This window comes from Acyrthosiphon pisum, chromosome A1, assembly GCF_005508785.2.
Source record: "Acyrthosiphon pisum isolate AL4f chromosome A1, pea_aphid_22Mar2018_4r6ur, whole genome shotgun sequence".
Taxonomy (NCBI): Eukaryota; Metazoa; Arthropoda; class Insecta; order Hemiptera; family Aphididae; genus Acyrthosiphon; species Acyrthosiphon pisum.
In genome coordinates, this window is record NC_042494.1 from 73,128,830 (window position 1) to 73,151,851 (window position 23,022).

At 29.1% G+C, this 23,022-nt stretch overlaps 3 protein-coding genes across 5 annotated transcripts; all 3 read left to right on the plus strand.

The window, feature by feature from the left end:
- Positions 1 to 1,107: 1,107 nt before the first annotated feature.
- On the plus strand, positions 1,108 to 7,840 carry LOC100574946 (high mobility group protein 20A-like). Its single transcript, XM_029487480.1, has 9 exons — positions 1,108 to 1,720; positions 1,813 to 1,923; positions 2,014 to 2,138; positions 2,265 to 2,399; positions 2,787 to 2,837; positions 2,968 to 3,018; positions 4,017 to 4,119; positions 4,181 to 4,396; positions 7,646 to 7,840. Exons 1-9 carry the CDS (start codon positions 1,633 to 1,635, stop codon positions 7,789 to 7,791), a joined length of 1,026 nt encoding a protein of 341 aa, XP_029343340.1. The 5' UTR covers positions 1,108 to 1,632; the 3' UTR covers positions 7,792 to 7,840.
- Positions 7,841 to 10,192: 2,352 nt separating this feature from the next.
- LOC103310046 lies at positions 10,193 to 11,167 on the plus strand. The gene is made up of 2 exons (XM_008187093.1): positions 10,193 to 10,228; positions 10,466 to 11,167. The coding sequence occupies exons 1-2, from the start codon at positions 10,193 to 10,195 to the stop codon at positions 11,165 to 11,167; spliced, it is 738 nt and encodes a 245-aa protein (XP_008185315.1).
- Positions 11,168 to 15,274: 4,107 nt separating this feature from the next.
- Positions 15,275 to 17,540, plus strand: LOC100574855. 3 transcript variants are annotated; one of them, XM_003246009.4, is made up of 3 exons: positions 15,275 to 15,498; positions 15,985 to 16,238; positions 16,478 to 17,539. In XM_003246009.4, the coding sequence occupies exons 1-3, from the start codon at positions 15,490 to 15,492 to the stop codon at positions 16,809 to 16,811; spliced, it is 597 nt and encodes a 198-aa protein (XP_003246057.1). In that variant the 5' UTR covers positions 15,275 to 15,489; the 3' UTR covers positions 16,812 to 17,539. The 3 variants fall into 3 exon arrangements, with proteins under 3 accessions (XP_003246057.1, XP_029343342.1, XP_029343341.1); XM_029487482.1 differs by lacking the exon at positions 15,275 to 15,498 and adding an exon at positions 15,515 to 15,624 and having other exon boundaries at positions 16,478 to 17,540; XM_029487481.1 differs by lacking the exon at positions 15,275 to 15,498 and having other exon boundaries at positions 15,646 to 16,238.
- The last annotated feature ends 5,482 nt before the right edge of the window (positions 17,541 to 23,022 follow it).

The following is a 23,022-nucleotide window of genomic DNA, read 5'->3' on the forward strand; positions in this document are numbered from 1 at the left end:
GAGTACCCCAACTAATTTTTCAGAAAATTTGGCTTACCCCTACTGTTATTTTTAAGATATATGCACGGTATACTTCATCATTCCGCATTTTTATCAAAATGCGCGGGATAGGTACCATCATGATATTTGTGTTATGGATTATTTCATAACCGCCTCAGATCTATAAACTATTAATTTATTTACTTTTATTTACTTTTCAGTTTGTTATTAGGTATTGATATACCTTTATATCAGATATCTGTCCTTTTTGGCGCGTGGCCCAAGTACCTACGCAAAGATGATACACCAAGGTGGATTTATAAATCCTCTTTCCGATAGACCTAACGTCCATTCTAACATAGATACCTATACCTGGGTATTCCTTTAGAGAGAACGCTATCCATGCATTTGTTGTCTCCGTCCTACACGCGTCCGGTATTGCCACAGATATAAAATACTGTATTTTATATCTGTGGGTATTGCAAATGTTCATATATCCGTTATCTTAAGGGTATCTTATCTTACTAGTTACCGTGTCCGTATTCCGTGTGGTTAATCCCATGGCTTAAATATACAAGGTTATTGCAATAGTACCCCCACTATATCATTTTATCAAGTTAAGGAATTAAAATGCCAGAATAAGGGGCGATGTATACTGGCTATACTATGATATTATTATATGCTGTGATATGGATCGTACCCTTACGCTGCCATTTTATTTTTGTTTGATAACAATATGGACTATGTGCAAAAACCTTGTATATTTAAACCATGGTTAATCCCTTACGGCGTTATCACAATAGGTATACCAAATTTCTGAGGTAGCACGGTTTCGTAAACTATAACTAGTGAAATCGTTTTACCTTTAGCAATATTATTGAATTAGCGAACAAGAAAACTCTGAATACGAACCACACTGGTCATTGACAGTCCATGAACATTATTATATACTAATTAAATAGGTACACAATTATTATAGTACATATTATATTATACTATTTATACTGGTCCTTACATTTTATTATCATTGAGTACCTATATTATATTGTAATACTATTGTTTTACTTATATTTTACAATATTATAAAGATATTATAAACTATGATATTATTATTCTCAATAGGTTATTCGTGTACAACACTACAAAGACACAAGCATGGTTATAAGTTATTACCAAGGGATTTTGGATTGGGCCTATCGGGTTACATTCCCCTAAAATTCTTAACAAAAAAAAGATAAGCCAACCGTGGTGAAGATAGGAATGTCGTAATATCATGTCTACTACGGCACTGACCTAACCTCACCTTATTCTGCGTAAATACGTATAATATGCGATCACTATAGTCATATTATTATCCTCATTCGCGATTTCGTGTTAGTGTACGACTGTGTCTGGTGATCCTGTCTGATGGTATTACTCCATGTTTGCATCCGCGTGAGCGACTTCGCAGACAAGAGATAACACGTCCGAGTTCCCGAACCACATTATTTATTAATCATTACTGGTATTTCCAATATTCCGTCGTTTTACGAGTGCGTAAATTCTTAGGTACTTGAAACGTTTAGGTGTTTCACGATTGACATTAATTCATTATTATTCGTTATTTTGAATTTTGCCAGTGCGGAAAATGTCGCAAGCCGTTGGCCTGTTTGAATGTTTCTACGCGTAGTCTTTATAAGGAAAATAGCTCGATTAAGAACAATGATGAATAATAAAAACACTTGGTGTATGGACAAATCAGGTACTATTACGTTTATAATTTAGTATTTTAATAATAGCTATGTCGTATGTGCCATTGCGTACCTACTTATTGTCTACATTTAAATATTTCAGGTCAGAATAAGGAAATCAGTACGCCAAATAAAGATAATAAAAATTATGTTGAAAGGAAAACACGTAGAACTTATTTACGTGACAAAAGAGCTCCAAAACCCCCACTTAGTGGTAATTAATTAATACAATTTGATGTGGTTAAAAAAGAATAAATTATTCAAGAGTATTAAAAATAGATTCATTGTTTGTCTATATTTACAGGATACATACGGTTTTTGAATGATAGACGTCAACAATTTTCATCTCAAAATCCCAATTTACTATTTTCTGAAATAACTAAAGTGTTAGCTACTGAATGGAACCAAATGCCAGCAGAAAAAAAACAAGTAATCATTTCATTTTATATTATACCTAAACTATAGTGAATAAATACAGATATTAAGATTTAGAAAACAATTATTAATTATTAAGGATTTTAATTATTATTCATAGAAATATTTTATTATTTTTAGACATACCTTTCAGCCGCCGAACAAGAACGATTAAAATATGTTGAAGAATTAGAGGCTTATAAAAAGACTGATGCATATAGAAATTTTCAGGAATTCAAATCGAACAGAAAGAAATTTGATATCACTATCAAAAAAGTTAGTTGAAAAATTCAATTACATATATTATTTTCCCAAAAAGTTTAAATGTTAAAATTAATATAATATTTGTGACCTATAGTTAACAGTAAACAAAATATTAACCTTATGATGTTTTAAAAAAGTTTGTTTTGAAATGTTGTATAATATTATCCAAGAAAGTCTTTATTCATTAATATCTGTTACATCAATTCTTTATTTTAAATAATAAATAGTCATTTAACTGTACACCAACAATTTCACCATATCAAATTAAAAAAAAAGTTATATTTTATTTATATTATAGCTTTATATAAAGATTGTTGCATGAAAAATATATATTACAGATTAGGATTTTTATAAAATTATAAACTCATTATTAATTATTTGTGTATTTATTTTATTTAGGATCAAAAATTGGATAAAGAAAAACCATCCAATACTGACAAATTTAAAAAGGTTATATTTTATTTATATTGGAGCTTTTAATAAATATAGTTGCATGAAAAATATATTATATTACTAATTAACATTTTCATATAAGTACAAATTCATTGTTATTAATTATCTATGTATTTATTGTATTTAGGATCAAGAAATAAAAAAAGAAAACACATCTAATGATAACAAATTTAAAAAGGTTAGATTTTATTTATATTTGAGCTTTTAATAAATCTAGTTGCATGAAAAAATATATACAGTAGAAATCACTATTACGAGCATCGCTTCAAACAACAATCTTAGGTGAGCCATCAGCAGTTAATACGGAATTGTGTTCTGATTGGCTCATTAACATTTGGCCATTCATCTGATTCAATTACTGTGATGATTGAAAGGTTACATTGAACGCTCGTTATAACGTATATAACAAATTATCAGTTACAACAATAAAAACAAGTTGGCCCTTAAAACTTGTTATAACCGATTTCTGCTGTATTATATATTAACATTTTTATAAAATTACAAATTCATTGTTATTAGTTATCTATGTATTTATTCTATTTAGGGTCAAGAAATAAAAAAAGAATACTCACCTAATGATAACAAACTTAGAAAGGTTATATTTTATTTATACTGTAGATTTTAATAAATATAGTCGCATATAAAATATATATTACAAATTAACATTTTCATAAAAATTACAAATTCATTGTTAATAATTATTAATTATCTACATATTAATTATATTTAGGACCAAACATCGGAGAAAAAAAACCCATCTACAACAAACAGTGGCGTAAGTATGAGAATTCAACCCCAATGCAAAAAACTTAATCATTAAATAACTAAATATATCGTGTGTCCGCGAAAACTGGGTACACTCTATACGTTATACCACAATTACTTACTGTACTCAGTACCCCATACATATTATTTTAGAATTCTGTCTGTGGGAGGTGATAATCCAATAGTCTAGTTGCAAGTGCCTGCAAATTGAATTCAAAAATATGTATAGGCTACTGTGTAATATGGGTAATTTAATTATACAGTTTATCCTGTTTTTGCGAAGACACGGCATAGAGCTTTAAATAAAGATAGTTACATGAAAAATATATATTATAGAACAGATTAAGATTTTTTTTAAATTACAAATTTATTGTTAATAATTATTAATTATATTATCTATATTTAATTTAGTATCAAGAATTGATGAAAGAAAAACCATCTACATCTAGTGACAACAGTAATACAGTTAATGACATACCTATATTTACTGAAGAATTCTTAAACTTTAATAAAGGTTGGTTTTGTTTTATTTTTATTTATTTATATAATATTATTATTATTATTATTATTCATAGCTAGAGATACTGAACTAAGGAACCTTCGTAAAAAGGTAACAGATCAAGAACAAGAAGTATGTGTCTTAGATAAACATATTGAAAACATGCAAAATGTTAGTATCAAATTAGTGGCTAATAATGAACAACTCAATGCTGAATGTTCAAAGTATGAACAGTATTTAGTTAAACTACGATCTCGACTTCTGGATGCTTTTGCTAATATTACATTCCCGGGTAAATATTTTATATTATTATCTTTTTTCTGTAAACATTTTTGGGTAACAGAAGTATTACAAAATAATACCATGTAGCTCTTTTAAATATTAGATAATTATAGGTACTGTCAAACAGGCAAATTTGGGGCAGTTTTGAAATTCTTTTATAAATAATTTTAAGATTAATTAATCTAGACGTATTTTCAATGTAACTTTTTTTTTTTAGTTAAGGTTAGATTTATTGATTTCTGTTGCATTTGAACCATATAAATTGTTTCTTCTAAAGTTTTTTTTTATTTTACTGCTTGCCCCATGTTGTACTGAATTTTCGCATTCATGTTTTTCTTATGAAAAACCTATTTTACCTATTACTTAAACCAACTTGGGACACTATGTTAAATTTTTAAAAAAAAAAGTCGAGCGTGTAACAAGTACGCGGGGATGAAGTGAAACTTCTTTTAGTCATGCAACTGATATGAGGTATTGGAATAAAATAAAAAAAATACACTTTACAATTTTATATTCAATAGAACTGTTTTTTTTTATTATTATTTATTTTTAACTAATGATACAGTGGGCTTATGATAGCTGAAATAAGTTATGTACGTTTTTGATTGTACATTATTAAAATATCGTGTGAAAATAGCATCTATTGTGGTTCCTGACCGCGTTGTTGGAATTTTTGGATCATTATTCATTGATAAATTGAGATGTTCACGCAAAAATTGTGTTCATGGTTCTGATCTATCCAATGCAAAATTAACATTAAAGTCTCCACTCAGAATCATAGGCAGTTTATCTTCTCCCCTGCCGAGTAATGGTGTACCTTTGGTAGAATAGGCAATCAACGATTTTTTTAAAAAATAAACTATATCATCTATTTTTTGATTTGGTGAGATATAAACTGCTACAATGAAGATGATTGGTTCATTTTGTTTTGAACACTCAGCAACACAAAATTCACCGACTGGAGTAATTTTGGAATTATATAACTTTGATTGTCCTATTGTCATCTCAGTCGATGGAGTGACAATATTAACTATATCGTCGTTATTATGATATATAGCTACTCCTCCAGATCTGACATTTGGCCGCTTATATTTAATGATACAATTAAAATTAGGTATTATAGTATTAAATGTACAATATTTTTTTGTTTTAATAATTCACAAATATAATACCGATAACACATACAGAAACAGAATTTATATATAAGTAGTTAATAATATAAAAATTATGTAAAATGTAATAGTACTCACACAACGTAGAACGACAAACTGCTGGGAAGAGTTGAAGGCTACTAAAATAAAACAAACCACTGGCAAGGGTTGAGGGCGTAATAGCCTATTGACCAAACTTTAAGTTAAACAAAATGACAATCTTTTTTGTTGTAATAATAATTCACAAATATAATACCGATAACATAGATAACATAGAATAACATAGAAACACAGAATTTATATATTATATAAAAAAATCTAATTAATATAATTAGTTGTTATTACATAGGTACTACAAAAATAATAATCTACGTTTCTATGATACCGTTTAACCGATGCACAGCTGGTCCGTGACGACGGCTCGTGACGGCCGACCGTGCCCGACCGTTGTTAATTTTTTTTGTACCCTCTATAAAGAAGTTTCACTTCAATACCAGACAATTTTCTGAATTAAGCAAATATATTTTTACCGGGTGAGTATATTATATTAACATATAAAAAAAAAAAACATTCTTGTTGACCTATTAAATAAGTATTCTAATAAAATAATAATAATAATAATAATAACATTCTTGTCAGGTATTAAATAATAGGTAGGTAACTCTCTTGTTTACCAATTAAATAAGTAGGTATTATAATATGTAAATTAAATTAAAAAACCAGGGTTTAATAACAGTGGGCCAAGTTGGATTAAGTAAGTAAAATGTAATTTTAATTAATAAACGTAATAATAATTTATAATATAGAGTAGTAATATTAACACGCATCCGAACATATTTTTTATGAAAAACGTCTTATTGAATGAGTATTAGCGTAAGTTTTCAGACCTTTTCAAAACTATAGATATTAAACATAAAATTAATTAATAAAAATTAATACTTACGTTGCTGCAACACTACCAACGTGTTGTTAAATATTGTTAAAATAACAACAGAATATGACGGTACCATTTATTTCTCCATATCAAAGCGTCAAATTCCTATTACCTACTTAAATCTGTCTCTGGTTTTTTTAAAAATATTTATTATTAATGTTCTATATTACTATTAAACTTTAATATTATTAACAGTCTACAAAATTGAGTATGAACCTTATTTAGATCATCAAAGAATAACAAATGGCATCTACATTTTTAATAGCCTTGTCAATTGTGCAAAATTAATTCTTAGTAAATTGGTAGATGTCAAACGATCGGCTGCTAATGTTTCTAACTATTCATGTACAGTACTTCCAGAGAGACCAAATATAATAATACTACGTATAGTCTTAAACAAACATAAGTCATACGATCTTAGTGTTGGTATTTTTGAACATATAATGTTGAGGTTTTAATAGATTTAAAAATTATCGAATAGAGTGACATAATATACTTAGAGATAAAGAATTTAAGTAAAAAAAATATTGGTATATTTACCAATAAAGTAGTAAAATGATAAAATAGAATCTAACGTTAATAATAACATTTCTTAGATCCATCTTTTTTATTAGTAAATACGATTTTTATTTTTGTTATTGTATTATTGACAAATTAAGTTCTTTCTAATAATAACAACACTTAACTAAAAATGGATCTATTGTTAAGTACACGGTATATTACGGTATATACCGTGGTTCTGTATAAGTTCCTACATATTATGAATATTCATAATTCAATAAAATTAATAAACAATTTAAATTAAATTATCAAAATTAACAGAGCATTTCCTTTTTTTTTTTTTTTTCAAAAGTCAAAACATTTATATTTATTTACTTTTAACTATTACTTATATACATGTTGAGGAAATAGAAAATATGATTAGTATAATGATTATTGTATTGGTATTTATTATCAGTTGATAAAAAAGATCTCTCTTTGCAATTCGGGATAAGCGTTTTTGATTGCATTTATTAAATAGGCCACGTAACGATAGTGTTAAGTAAAAAACTTACCGGTAAAAAAAAAATTGATAAAATGTACAGCATAAACATCTCTAAATATACTATTTTATCTATAATCTAAATAACCTTGTTTATTATTTCAATAATTAAAACATAATTTTTTTCTTTAGATAACACTGCGCAACTTACTCACGAGAATATTGACGCATACATGGTTAATTATTTCACAAATCAAGCAACTGGTACTGATACTGGTCCATCCTGGATTACATATTTCAAAAAAGGTTTATCTAATTTGGACCCTTCACAATGTTAAAATAAAGTATATTTTAGTTTATTTAACTATAAGTCATAAATTATCCGAATTTGTTTTTTTTTTTTTCATATATACTATTTAATGTAATATTCCTAAATTCTAATCAGATATGTATTTTATTATGTAACACAAGCAGCATTAATTTCATCCATAAATATATATTTACCTATAAAAATTTAAAATTGCATTTTTAACTACCCAAATATAGTGAACGTAAAATTTAGTAAGAAAAATTAATAAGTTATATCATATTAAATTGGAAGGCCTTAGGTAGTAAAATATACATTTTATGGATTTTAAACTACAGAATAGTTTCTGTTTTCGTGATTTTGACAAATTTTGTTAACATTTTAACTTAAAATACTTTCTAATAACAGTAATAACAATTAAAACGTGTCTTTTTGATGTTTTTTATAGTTGTAAGATCAAACCCTTGTATTATATTTTAGAAGTTTTAGGAATTAAAATAAATATAGTATAAACAAATTGTAAAATTAATAAAAATGTCAAAAATATCTAATGTCTATATTTTTAGAGCTATTCAGCTCAAAAAAGTCAAAAATAGTTTGAATAATTATAATTTATATAAGTATTATATCTAGAAAATTCCAATATCAATATTCAATGAAAATTTCTAATTCCAATCTAATGTTATATTTTATTTATGAATTTCAATAAAATAACAATCGATTTTGTCAAAAACTAGTAGGTACTGTGTAAATCATAAATCATAAATATTCCTGTTTATCCATAATTGTTAGTTTTCCTCAAATATTTTGAAAAGTACTAAGAATTTTTACCACATTTGATTTTCCATAAGAAACTACCTGCACGCAAAGTTAAAGAATGAAGTATTTTCACTGCCCTAATTTTTACAACAGATAGGTACACAAAAAAAGAACACATTATTGTAAAACCAATACAGTTTAAGACAATTGTTGACAATAGTAAATACTGAATACCTACCTCCTTTAAGTAATTATATTACCTAAGTAATCATAATAATAATATATACTTTTTAGAGATTCAATAGTACCTTTACGGATAGACAATTCTATTAGAACCATTCAGGGTCGTATTATTAAGGGACAGTGCGTATGAGGGAGAAAACATAGATATGACGCCCTTAATTCAGTGTACGCATTTTTCAAAGGTTAACTTGTTAAAAAGTTGAAGTTAATTTTTTTTAACTTTTTAACTTAACTAGTTAGTTTTTTTTTGTTTTTAACTTATTAACTTATTCAGTTAAATTTTGTATTGTCTTAACTTAACTTTTTAAAGTTTATTATCATTATTGTACAGTTAAGTTAATTAAATTTTTTTTATCATGTGTGGAACCAAGAGACAAAACTTATTCATTCAATTTTGGTAATTTATTTTTCTGATAATATAATATCATCAATTCATAATAATCAAATTATATTATAATCTATATTCTATAGGTACTACAGTAAAGAGTAATAATTAGTATACTATCCTTGTATGGACTGGCTATTTTCACGAATTCTATAATTTTATGATCTACTCGGTATTGAATAATCTGATTTTTGTTTTATCTAAATCTCCAATTCCTAAAAACAGCTTTAAAACTAAATATCATAGTCTTATAATGGAAATCATTATATCAATAACATATACTGGTTTCTGGTAAATACGACAATAATTCCAATGGACAAAACAAAAAGTCGTCCGAGATATTTATAAATTATAATTTATATTGTCGTATTCGTTATAAATACAAGCAAACGTATGAGTTTAGAAAATAACATTATCGAAATAAATATGGAAACAATTTTTGGTAGGTATTATACTATTATCATTATTCATTGATTTTATTTTAATAATAGACTATTATAATGGTACTAAATATAAAAAGTCTAACTAGGATAGAAGATGTAAAATTTACACTACTACTAATAATTAATATCTTCTCTAGACTCTAACAAGTTTAGTATAATTTAAGGTTTATAAGTTAGGTAACCTATAACTTATAAGTGTCTGCTAACAATGAAATATAATAATAATTTTAAGTTTTATGTTAGCACAGTGCAAAGCGTCTTGGTAAATATCCGTACAAATCAAAATTACTAGGGCAATTGATGAATTATGAATATTATGACTTAAAAAAAAATTAACTTTTTTTTAACTGAGTTAAGTTTATTTTATTTTCCATCTTAACTTTTAACTTAACTAGTTAAATTTTATTTTTTTGTTAAATTTTAACTTAACTGAAGGTAATTTAATTGAATTAACTTAACTTTCCACAGTTAATTATTTTCATTAACTTGCCCACCATTGGCATTTTTACAAGTATATAACAAAAAAAAATTGTCTTTACGCGCTACGGTTTATATAGCCATATAGGTAGTTAAATAAACATAAAATGCTCAACCACTGGAGCATGGCGCCTGTCGACCGAACTTGGCCAAAACATTGTGTAATAAAATTATCTGTACGCCGAATGCCGATTTATATTTCTTGTTATGTTTTTCTTCGTTTACACAATTATAGTACATAGGTTATACCACAGAATAATATAATAATACTGCGTTGATTATAATCATAATATTTATAATCAATGATAATACATATATGTATCAGTTAATATCGGATTCTAAAAATACACGGGTTTTGGTTTAAAAACGACATTCCAACGTTAAAAAAAATCGTTCAGGCCATCAATGATGATACGGAGTTACCAACTATACCCAGGACATCCTTGCAACGTATTTTAAAGGAATTGGGGTTTGAATATACAAAGAGAAACCGGAACAGCGCCCTTACCGAGAGAGGAGATATCGTGGTATGGAGACAAAAATATATTTTAGACATACGACGTTATAGGAATGAGGGTCGAACAATATACTTTCTCGACGAGACATGGGTAAATGCAGGAGAGACTTGTAATAAGGTGTGGATGGACGAGACAATAAAATCGCATAGAGATGCATTCCTAGAAGGACTGTCTACCGGGCCAAAAAATCCGACAGGTAAGGGCAAGCGATTAATTGTTGTCCATATCGGCTCAGCAGAGGGTTTCGTCGAGGGTGGTCTACTGTGTTTTGAGTCCAAAAAAAACACAGCAGACTACCACGACGAAATGAATGGAGACACCTTCTATGATTGGTTCTGCGGAATTTTGCCTAAATTGAAAAATAATTCCGTAATAGTCATGGACAACGCTTCATACCATTCCGTCAAACTGGACCCCATTCCCACAATGGCTTGGAAAAAGGACAAAATAGTGCAATGGTTAAGGTCCAAAGGTTGTAATATCGAGACGCCGATGGTCAAACATCTGATGATGGACAAGGTCAGAGAAATTCAACATCTTCATGACAAGTATGATCGACGAAGAAGCTTTGAAATCGAATAAAATTGTATTACGTTTGCCGCCTTATCATTGCGAGCTGAACCCAATAGAGTTGGCGTGGGCGGCTGTGAAAAATCACGTAAAATATAACAATACAACATTCAAGTTAAACGACGTACAACAATTACTGGTCGATGGCGTCAATCTTGTAACACCAAACATGTGGGCCAATTTCATCGAACACACTATTAAAGAAGAGGATAAATTGTTCAATATCGATTTCATTACCGAAGATTTTGAAGAAGGAGGAACATCCCACGTAATGACAATTACAGGAGATACTTCATCCGATTGTTCCGAATTCCGATTAATTTTATGTTGTGTATAGGTAGTTTGAATTTTTTTTTTGTTTTAAATAAAATATTTTATAATATTAATGTATATATAATAAATTGTTTTGTAATTTGTATATTTATGACGTGTACCTATGTATTAAAATATTTTATAATATTAATGAGTATATAATAAATCGTTTTGTAATTTGTATATTTATGACGTGTACCTACTTATTAAAATATTTTATAATAATAACATTGGTGTAATATAACGATTAAACGTTATTAAATAACGATGAAATTACGTATATCAATTACAAAAAAAATCGACATCGTAGTTCTTACGTATGGCACTACATCACTCTGTAGAATGTATGGCATCACTGAATACACTCTGTAGTCGTGGCGCGCTACAGTCGCGGAAATAGTGGGGGGAATGGAGCCTCGGAACGGTCTCCGCCGTCAGTCTGCATGCGCAAAACGGTAATAATCTCTCGTGGGCCGGACTATACTACTCTTGCATTATCGCAAAAAATCATTAATATAAAACAAAATAATGTATAATAATGAAATTGTACGCGTAACGTGATCCATAATAAATCATTAAGGCGTCACGCATACCTATGCCACAAACGAAAAATGGCTGCGTGTTCTCGATAGTAGACTGAATAGACCGCTACAGAGGCGCGCCTTAAACACTCTGAGTAGGCAACTCTAAGTGGCCTGTGCGCAACACCCGGAATACGTGAACGAGGAGACGACGACGACGGTGACTATAACCAGACTCGATGGCAGGACGTGCCAAAGGGCGATACAGAGGCACATAATGAGAATTAGATCGATAAAACGATTGTTATAGCGGAAAGAGAGGAACGTAGACACAACGTACAAGTTAGTTATGCGGCTGGGATCCACGTTTTTTTTTAAAAATTTTTACTTCCCTATAATATAGTTTTATACAATTATTAAACTATATAATAGGTTGTGACATTTACAATCTAACGAAAATTACCTATAACCTTAACAAAAATATAGATTCAATTAATAATACTATCGAGTAAAAAAAAAAAACCCGATTATTGATCAAAATTTAGATATAACTGTTAAAATAGATACCTACTATTATTGACAATTAATTATCGTTGTTGATTTAATAATAATTGTATTATTGTTTTTATTTAAATCAGGTATATTGTGTTTAAAGTAAATATATCATTGATTAGGCAATGATTATAAATACAAAATACTAGTAAGTACCTATTTATAATCAATGTCAATACCATATTATATTATGGTGTTCGCATAATTTATGTTCTAGGTTTTTGTTTTATTCAACTACAGTAGTTAAATGTTTAAACAATCACATATTTGATATAATATTCAAACTGAATTTTCATTATTTATTTATTTTAACATTTAGTTAGTACAGTTTCAAATTTCCATTAATGTTATATAAACTATGTTAAGTCTTACCGTAGATATAATAGTACCTAGTAGATAGGTATAGTTTGATGCTGTTATAATAATACAATTACATATTTTACTTTGTTCACTCGGACCGACAATTTAATCGTTACAACTTACGTAGTACTATTGATTATAAATACTAGTATTTATAATCAATAGTAGTTCCTATAAATTGCAATAAAGTAGTATAATTCGTCTTCGTTTGGATTCATAGAAGTTAATTGTTAACACTTAACATGATACTTATAAATGTTTGAATGAAATAATTAATAAACCATAAACATAAAAACAAATATCAATAAAATGTCTTCTCAATATTTGTTATAATTTTTGTCAGGATAAATGTTTTTAGATTAGCAATTTTAAAGAGTTAATTTCATACCTTGGTCACTGACTTCCACTATCAGACAATTGACGTTGTAATATATTACAATAATAAAATTTACCGTAGATACATGACATTTTCACTATGAATGTTTATATTAGCAATTTCTATTCACCAATTTTCGAAATATTGAGACCCTTTTGAGCTGTTTATGTATAGGCATAAGAAAATTTCGAGTTTTATTAGTTTTTTTAAAAAATTATTGTTGATAAAATAAAATCTTTTATTCTAGGTCAAAAAACTTGAAAATATAAAATGTAACAACGTTCCTCATAAGTCGTTCTTAGTAGAAATTAAAAAAAAATTTGAGCGTAAATGGTAAATCCACAATAATTTTTTAAAATCATAAAAATTGGCAAATTATTTTGAGCTAGAAATTCATAAAAACTTTTCTATTTAATAAAAATATAATGTAAGATTCTCCTTAAGTTTTCCAACATTTAACATAAAGAATAACGATTTTTGTTATTATGTTGTGATTTAAAGACATTATTTGTGGTACATGAAATTTCTCAAGTATATCATTGTATATGTAAGCGTCAATGTATAAAATTCCTTAATTCTATAAAATAACTAGTTTTTCTATAGAATTACGGCCTACGGGTACTTTCAGTTAATGTATTGAATGAATCCATAAATACATAATTCAACTAGTTATTCTACATACTAACTAGATATTTTATAAGCTAACAATAAGAGTGTAGTTAATGTATTTAAAACTATTATTAAAATATAAATATTAATTTCCTTCACGTCAATTTATTAGAATTAATAAAATCTTAAACAAATTACAAATAAAAATAAAAAAGCAGGTAAGTGGATGTCGCTCTGCTGTACAGTAGATTACAAGTGGGTAATTTTTATATTGGCGTTGTATTAGACTTGAATCCAATGATATAATATCATTGTATAAGAAAAACGATTCTGAGCGGAGATGGTTTGACAGGCTAGATATTTTATATTTTGCTATTATTTATTTTATCATGTAAGTTGAATTAATATTAAAATATTATAATTTTTTATTCGTTTCTATGGTGATAAACAAAGCGTTGGAAATTAAAATCCCATTTTTAGCGTTTTTTCGCAATTTTCCGGTGGTTTTTCCCGTGGCATTAAATAACTGTTGAGAAAATCGAAAAATGACCTCTCTAAAGTACCATCTTGATCCAATTTGCTAAAAGATAAGGTATTTTATGTTGAAATCGAAACACTCCTTCTGGAAGAAATTTTGTATACAGGAAATAAAAATAAAAATAAAAAAAAATTAAAATAAACACCATTGTAAAAACAATAGCTTCCTCGCTCCGCTCAGAATCTAAAATATATTTATATATTTTTTTTCATTTCATACATCATTCTGTGTCTACCACTGTGTCCGATTGATAGGTGGATGTTAAGTAAAATATCGTATAATTCTTCGTCGTGGACGTAAAATATAATATCAGAATTATCTTTCATTGGACGTATAAGTTTTTAGTTTTTCATTATCTTGCACTTCTATCACATCATAGCACCGTTGTACTAACCAATTAATCGTGGAAATTCTTTCTTTTTTGCTTTAATACGTTTCACTTCACTTATTAAAAAACCATATTTTTCTTTCAGCATAAATGTGCTGTTATTACGTTCTGTTGTTATATTTTTTATAATTTTTACAAATATTGAAATATGACAATATATGTAAATATACGTAAATACGTAATATGATACATTAGTATATTCAAACAATATTCAAATGAAAAATAACGATTTTAATTATTTTGTTGTAATTTAAAAATATTATTCGAAGGAACTTGACAATTTTATCGTACACATATTATTATTTTTTATACACAATGAAATTTTCAAATGCAATGTTTTTAGGAATAATTAGTATAGAATTCCGAACAAAAATATACGTTGTTTAAAATTTAAAAACCAGATCAAGGATATCAGGTTACCTAATAATTAATATATAAAATAGTATAATATATGCACATAACATTACTATCTACATTATTGTTTTTACAGAAGCATAAGCCGCAACAAGTGGTTACGAATTTCATGTGCGTGAAAACGATTTTTATACAAATTTATATAAATTTAATCAAGTATATTATTTTTTAAACAATTAAAAAGTACATTTTGTAGATAATTTGGATTTTCGTGTTTCAATTAGTGTATAATATATATGTATTATTTATGTAACACAAATTGCGATGGTCATGGTAAGTAATCTGTTAACAATATATAATATGATTAAATATTAAATACATTTTCAGTAACTACCAAATGAAAGTTTTGTTGTATAGCGTAAACTGTATATAATGGATAGTCACGGAACCACCAAAAGGGTCCGTTATAAACAGGCTTATTACAACCATTACATTAGAATAATATATTTTTCCTGGGTCATTACCATATCTTGTCCGTTTGAGAGAGGTACCTATATACCTACATGTGACCGTTTAGACAGGTTTTACTGTAACTTAAGTATTTAAATTAATTAAAAATAGTTAGTCAATAACGATACTCAAAGTTAGGATGATTGAATGACTGATTTTGTAAACTAAACATAATATTTATAATATTAAAATTGAAGTATTTCAAAAAAAAAAATGTAGACGTCTGAAATGATCTCAAAATTGTTTTTAGACAGGTACCTATCGTATTATTTACAACTGTATAATATATTGTTTGATTATGGTTCACAGAATTACACCATGCATATTATTGGTTTGTTTTTGTATGCCACAATGGTTTTATCGTCGACAATCCGACAAAAATCTATTATACAACCAACAGTGGTCGGCATCTTGGAATCTGAATTGCAGTCTTCGGCGGGACTCAAATCAACGAGCATTTTGAAGACTACAATACTATCGGATAAAAAATGCATCTGCACACCTTATCATATGTGCAAAAACAATAATGGGACTCTTGGTGGCAATAAACAGAGTAATTTAAGGTAAGACACTAAATAGACAGGTACATAAAATATTTTCATCGGTAAATTAATAAATAGGTACCTTTGTGTTACATTTGTCATAAATCCTAATAATATGAAAAGTTTACATTTTTATTTTTTAGCCACTTGAGAGTAATTGAAATCATGAAATGTATAATATGGGTCTTAGGTACCTATGTATTATCATTTATCATTAGTGTTATATGATCATTGCTCAGTACAGCTATCTATTATTTCAGGATAAACACAACTCCTTGTCAAAGTTATTTAGACGTTTGTTGCAATGATACAAAAATTACTTCGACCGAAAAGTACAAGTCAAGTAGCCCAGATACTACAGATAGCAACTGTAAATGTAATGGCTCTGAAGATTATAGTGAAGACGTGAATTTTTTCCTTACAGAATTAACATTAGAGCTGTTTGGTGACAAAAAAGTAACTAAAAAGCCATCTGTTGGGCAAAAAGATGAGTCTGTTAAAAAGCCATTCGACAGTGATATAGGAGATAACCCTAAAGAACCATGCAATTGCCAAAAAGGAGATCCTACTGAGACGTCGTTAGATAGCTTATAATTACATTTTTTTAAATTAAGTGTTGAATTATTATACAATAAACAATCTTTTTTTTCTTTTAAGAAAAACGAATATTTACAATCTGTATAGTCAAGTAAATAAGTAATATTTACATACCTACCTATGTATAAATGTACAATGCTTGGTGTCTTGTGTGAAGGGGGAAATGTGACATCCAGTAACACTTATTTAACTTAATTTGATTTTTATAGAGTGTTTTAAAAAATATATATATTTGTCTAGGAGGTCACGTGGCCAATCACGCTTTGAAACAACATATTTATGCAAAACATGTTATATTATTAATTATAATTTCAATATTTATTAGCATAATATATAATTGTATTGATTTTTTTTGTCGACACTCTGAATTAGTAGTGCCTTTTATATGTATTAACTAGAAAATATTAAATAGAGCTGCTATGAATTTGATATAGTGTTGGATACAATACCCTATTTTCCAGTACCATGCGGCATACTATTTTCATGTCACACATTCCATCATCAATGATTGAGTAGGTAGGCGTTTTTAGATTGAAGTAAGGCGTAAATATTTCAATATTTATCATATTATATGGGTACTATATTATATGTTATTCTGTGGAATTTTCATAAAACTTAATTTTTAATAAGGACATGTTTTTTCCGTTTCAGACCTATAGCTACTGAAACGTATAATAGTTATACCTACCTACCTAACTGAGTTAAATAATATTAATTATATTGAACAATATTAATTTCTGTATTTTATTATGTATTTTGTATTTTCTAAAGGTTATTTATATCTAAAACAACGTATTTATTAATATATATAAATACAATTAGACCTAGAAAGTCGTTCAACTGTAGATTAATTATCAATTGTGTTAGTTGAGAACTTCGATGTAACGGAAGTGGTAAAATTGAACTGTATAAAAATTGTTTAAACTTGTAGTAATTATGCTTTTAAAATAACTATTTGGTAATATTTGTTAAATTTAACCAACTAAAATATATTACCACTTTAATAGCAATATAGTTATATCATAAAATATACTTAGTAATATAGGCAGACGCTCCAACATCTATGCGTTTTTAATTGTAAATTAATAATTTTGCATAACTAATTATAAAATTATAACATAATATTATTTTTATTGGAAGTAGAAAGGCTGAAAAGGCCTCTCACGGTCGCAGCCTTGATACATTTCTCCCTTTCTCAGCTCGGGCAGAGTCCGCTAATGCCGTGTTTGATGCAGCATAAACTAGTATATAAGTAGGTATCCTTAAACACATGACGTAGAAAGAGTTTTGTATTTTAATGAAATAAAAATTAATAATAATAATAATAAAAGTTAAAAACAAACACATTGATTATAACTTTAAAACTGGATTCAAGGATTTCAGGTTATTGTTGAATATTTAAAATTTTATAAAATGTATGCATTATATTATTATTACTGACGAGCTTATATTGTTGATATGGAAACATGATTTTCAGCAAGTGGTAAGACATTTTATGTGCGTAAAAATTATTTTTAATACAAATTTATATACATTTTATTATTTGATAGGCAAATGTAAAAAAAAGTTTTCATAACTTTATTAAAACATAATTTTTATTTTTTATTTTTTACTGAACAAATTGCGTTAGTCTTGGTAAGTAAATTGTAAAGAATATTATTTTCGTGGTTTATTACAACTACAAAATACAGTATTATAAAATATAAATTTACGAAAAATAAAATAATATAATTATATAATATGTATTGTGTGCGAGTGTGTAATTGTATTAGGTACTGTGTTAATATGTTATAGGCTTATAAGTTATAGCTAAATTGCGTTCCGTCATCGATCGTCGTCGATGTAAACAATTTCTTGTTATCGACGACGACAATTAGATTGTCTTCGTCGATAACTATTACCCGAAACCAAATATCATTATTATTGTACCATTATGGCATTATAAATAAATAAAATTATCGGTATAACTTGCCGTCGTCGACCATCCTTACCGTAGTCATTTCTGGGGGAAAAAAAATATTGCAAAAATATAATTAATAATATTATTGAAAACCGACCGTCCATCGTCGGCCGTCGCACATCATTCCATTTGTGAAAAGTGATATTTTTGTGCATTCGGCAATTGGCATTACCTAGCGTGAAATATAATGTACGCTGCGCATAATATCTTGTATAATATTATACTAGACGTACTTTGTGTCTACGTTGTGTAATAAAACGGTTTTTGCTGGAGCCCTGGAGGATACGATTTTAAGGACAATTTTGTGCTCCCCCCCCACTGTAAAATATTTCTGGATCCGCCCCTGATTGGATGACTCATTTTGTAAATTAAATATATTTATAATATTTATTACAATAAAATTAAGGTATTTTGAAAAAAATTCTAGGCAACTGAAATAGTTTCAAAATTTTAGAAAGATAGGTATATTATTTATTAAGGCGCCCGGTGCCAATGTGATTTTGTCCTCAAAAACACGGTTTACGGGAACAATGATCCTGCCCTGTAGAGTTAACCAAATTTGATAATTTTTTTTTTTTTAGAGGAGAATATTCAGTTCGTGTTGCAACACCGTACAGTCCACACGTATATTCGTACTGTGACCCGTTTTATCTGCCCCCGATAGCAAGTCATAGTGCTCGTCGCGGTGCCCTACACACATCGCGTGACTTCTGTAATCGCCGGTAATGTATAATTTATCTTATCCGAGGCAATTTAAATAATTTCTCTATCTACATCATTATCATACCTTTGTTATTATGAGTACCTCTCATAATAATAATCCAACAAGTCCAAAGTATAAAAGCAACAATGAAAAGAAAACGGTATCCCCGTTAAAAATATCTAAAATATCTAAACCATTATTAAATCAAACGAGTATTAACTCCCCAATCGAATCTTCAGACAATGAAAACGAATGGCGAATATCTTCTCATCAAAAACGTCTAAACTCTCCTGGATTGTCACCCAAACTAAAAATATCAAACCATCAAAATAATTCTCAAAAAAATATATTTTCTACTCCAAATCGCTTTCGCCCTTTGTACATCGATACGAACAACACGAAAACAAGATTAAACAATACTTAAATTGATAACGAAATGGCTGTCGATAATGACGTTATCATAAAAGCTCCGCCACCAATTTTTATTAAATCAATTATTAATAACTACCAAGCTTTTTGCGAAGAAATTAGTAACCTACAAGCTCCACCCTTGGAATTCTCGTGTAAAACTACATCAAACAGCTTAAAACTCAACACATCTAATCCCAATTCATATAGAACGGTAATAAAGTACCTCAAACAAAAAAATTTAAATTTCTATACATTCCAACTACACGATGATAAACCTTATCGTGTAGTTATAATAAATCTCCACCCCACCACTGCAGTTGATTTTATCAAAGAAGACTTGGGTAACCATGGGTTCTTAACTCGAAATATAACAAATGTACTTCATTACCAATCCAAAGCTCCTTTACCACTATTTTTTGTCGACCTCGAACCAGCCATCAACAATAAGGACATTTTTGAATTACAATATATTTGTCACACAAAAATCAAAGTCGAAGCTCCTAAACCAAAAAAGCAAATACCTCAATGTATGAACTGCCAAGATTATGGCCATACGCGTTCTTACTGTCACAGTATACCTAAATGCGTTCGTTGTGGGGATCATCACAGTTCAACCACTTGTACGAAAAGCAAGGACCTTCCAGCAAAATGCGCCCTTTGTTTCGGCGATCATCCAACAAATTATCGGGGATGTCCAGCTCTTAAAAATATTCAAACTCATCGCAACCGTCACTCCAAAGTAAACAACAATCACCGTCTCAACAACAACAACAAATTCTACAAAAATAATACTAATGTAATTACCCACCCCAGTCCAGACAGTGCCTCAGAAAATCAAAGCATCCCTATTACTACTAATTTATCCTATGCTCAGGCAACTCAAAATAAAAACCACACTGCAAATAATAATCAACCGCAATTAGATTCTACTTCCTCACTAACTGCCCAACTTACATCATTTATAAATGACCTAAAAACATTAATCACCCCTCTCATAACACTTCTTACAAAAGTAATTGACACAGTCTTAGAAAAAAAATGACTTCAAACTCAATAAATCATGCCTCTTCCTTATCAATTTTCCTATGGAATGCCAATGGATTAAAACAAAATTCCAATGAACTTTTTTACCTTCTTCACCATAAAAACATTGATATTGCCCTTATAACTGAGACTCACCTATCCACCACTTCCAATATTAGCTTCAATGGTTACTCAATTATTAGAGCTGATCACCCTGATAGAACTTCCCATGGTGGGGCTGCAACAATTATTAAATCCTCACTCTTTTATAACGAAATGCCTAGCACAAATGAATCATACCTACAAGCTGCTAATATCAAAATTAAAATAAATAATTTCAACATCACAATATCTTCAGCCTACTTCCCTCCAAACCAACCTATTTCCGAACCTAAAATTCTTTCTTTTTTCCATAGCCTAGGCAACTTTCTTATAATAGGTGGTGATTTTAATGCCAAACATTCTCAATGGGGCAGTAGATATACTAATACGAGAGGCAGGCTATTCCATACATCAATTTTAAAACATAAATTATCATTCATCTCCCCTGATGAACCAACTTAGTGGCCATCGCATGCAAATAGATCCCCTGACATTCTCGACTTTTTTATTACACGATTACCAAATAGATTAAACAAATTTATAACAAGCCTTAACCACCTATCAAGCGATCATTCTCCTGTTTTATTAACTTTAGACGCCGAAATTGCCTCTACCACGACTAACCCGTTTCTCTCATCCGGCCCTGTAGACTGGAAACTTTTTCAAGCTGAATTAGACGAATCTTTGTCCCTAAATACTCCTCTAAAATGCCCTCTCGATATTGACCTAGCAATCTCCAAATTAACAAAAACTATCCAAAATGCAGTTTCTCATTCTTCCTTGACCACCCCAAAAAAAAACCAATCCAAATCCCACATCTCGCTCCCCTCATACTTAGTCAACCTTATTAAAGCCAAACGTCATGCTCGATCCTTGTGGCAACGATCGAAATACCCAGAACACAAAACTGCCTACAATCATCTATCAAACGATCTTAAATCTCAATTAGCGAAATATAGATCTGAACAATTTAGTCAATACCTAAGTACTCTGTCTCCTAATAACGGCTCCCTCTGGAAAATAACAAAAAAGCTAACGAATCAACGTGAAAATATCCCTTCTCTTGAACGTCCCGACAAATCATTAGCTATCACTGATTTAGAGAAAGCCAACCTCTTTGGAGCCCACTTATTTTCAACTTTCTCTCCTCATCCAGAAATAATCCCTAGCCCTGACCACACTGACCTAGTAAACTCATCCTTGTCTTCTCCCTTACCCATGTGGCCATGTCCCTTCCTGCCAAACCGATTTCTCCACCCGAAATCCTAATAGTCATTCATAAGCTTCGGCCTAACAAAGCTCCTGGTCATGATCAAATCACAAATAAAATAGCAAAGAATTTATCTAAAAAGTCAATTTTGTTCCTTACCCATGTATATAATTCTATGCTACGCTTGTCGTACTTCCCCTCAACCTGGAAGCATTCAGTTATTATCATGATCTCAAAACCAAACAAGCCTAAACATCTCACAAGTTCTTATCGCCCAATCAGCTTACTACCTACATTTGCAAAACTTTTTGAAAAACTAATTTTACATAGAATCTCGTCACTAATTGACCAACAAAATATTTTACCTAAATCTCAGTTTGGATTTCGTCGTAAACATAATACAACTCAACAAATCCATAGAATCGTAGATAAAATTTCATCCTCTTTCGAGTCAAAACAATTTTGCCCTGCGGTATTCCTCGTTATATCACAGGCCTTTGATCGCGTTTGGCATTACGGACTTCTTTTCAAACTTAAGCACTTTCTCCCTTCACCTTATTTTCTTTTAATTAAATCCTATCTTGATAACCGGTCTTTTTCAGTACGCCACAAAAATGAACTTTCTACTATCCAAAAAATTAAGGCAGGTGTTCCTCAGGGTAGTGATCTCTCTCCTCTACTTTATAATATCTATACCTCTGATATGCCCACTTCCAATCAAACTCTCCTCGCCACATTTGCTGACGACACAGCAATATTTGCTTCAAATAATGACTCAGACACCGCTTCACACAACTTA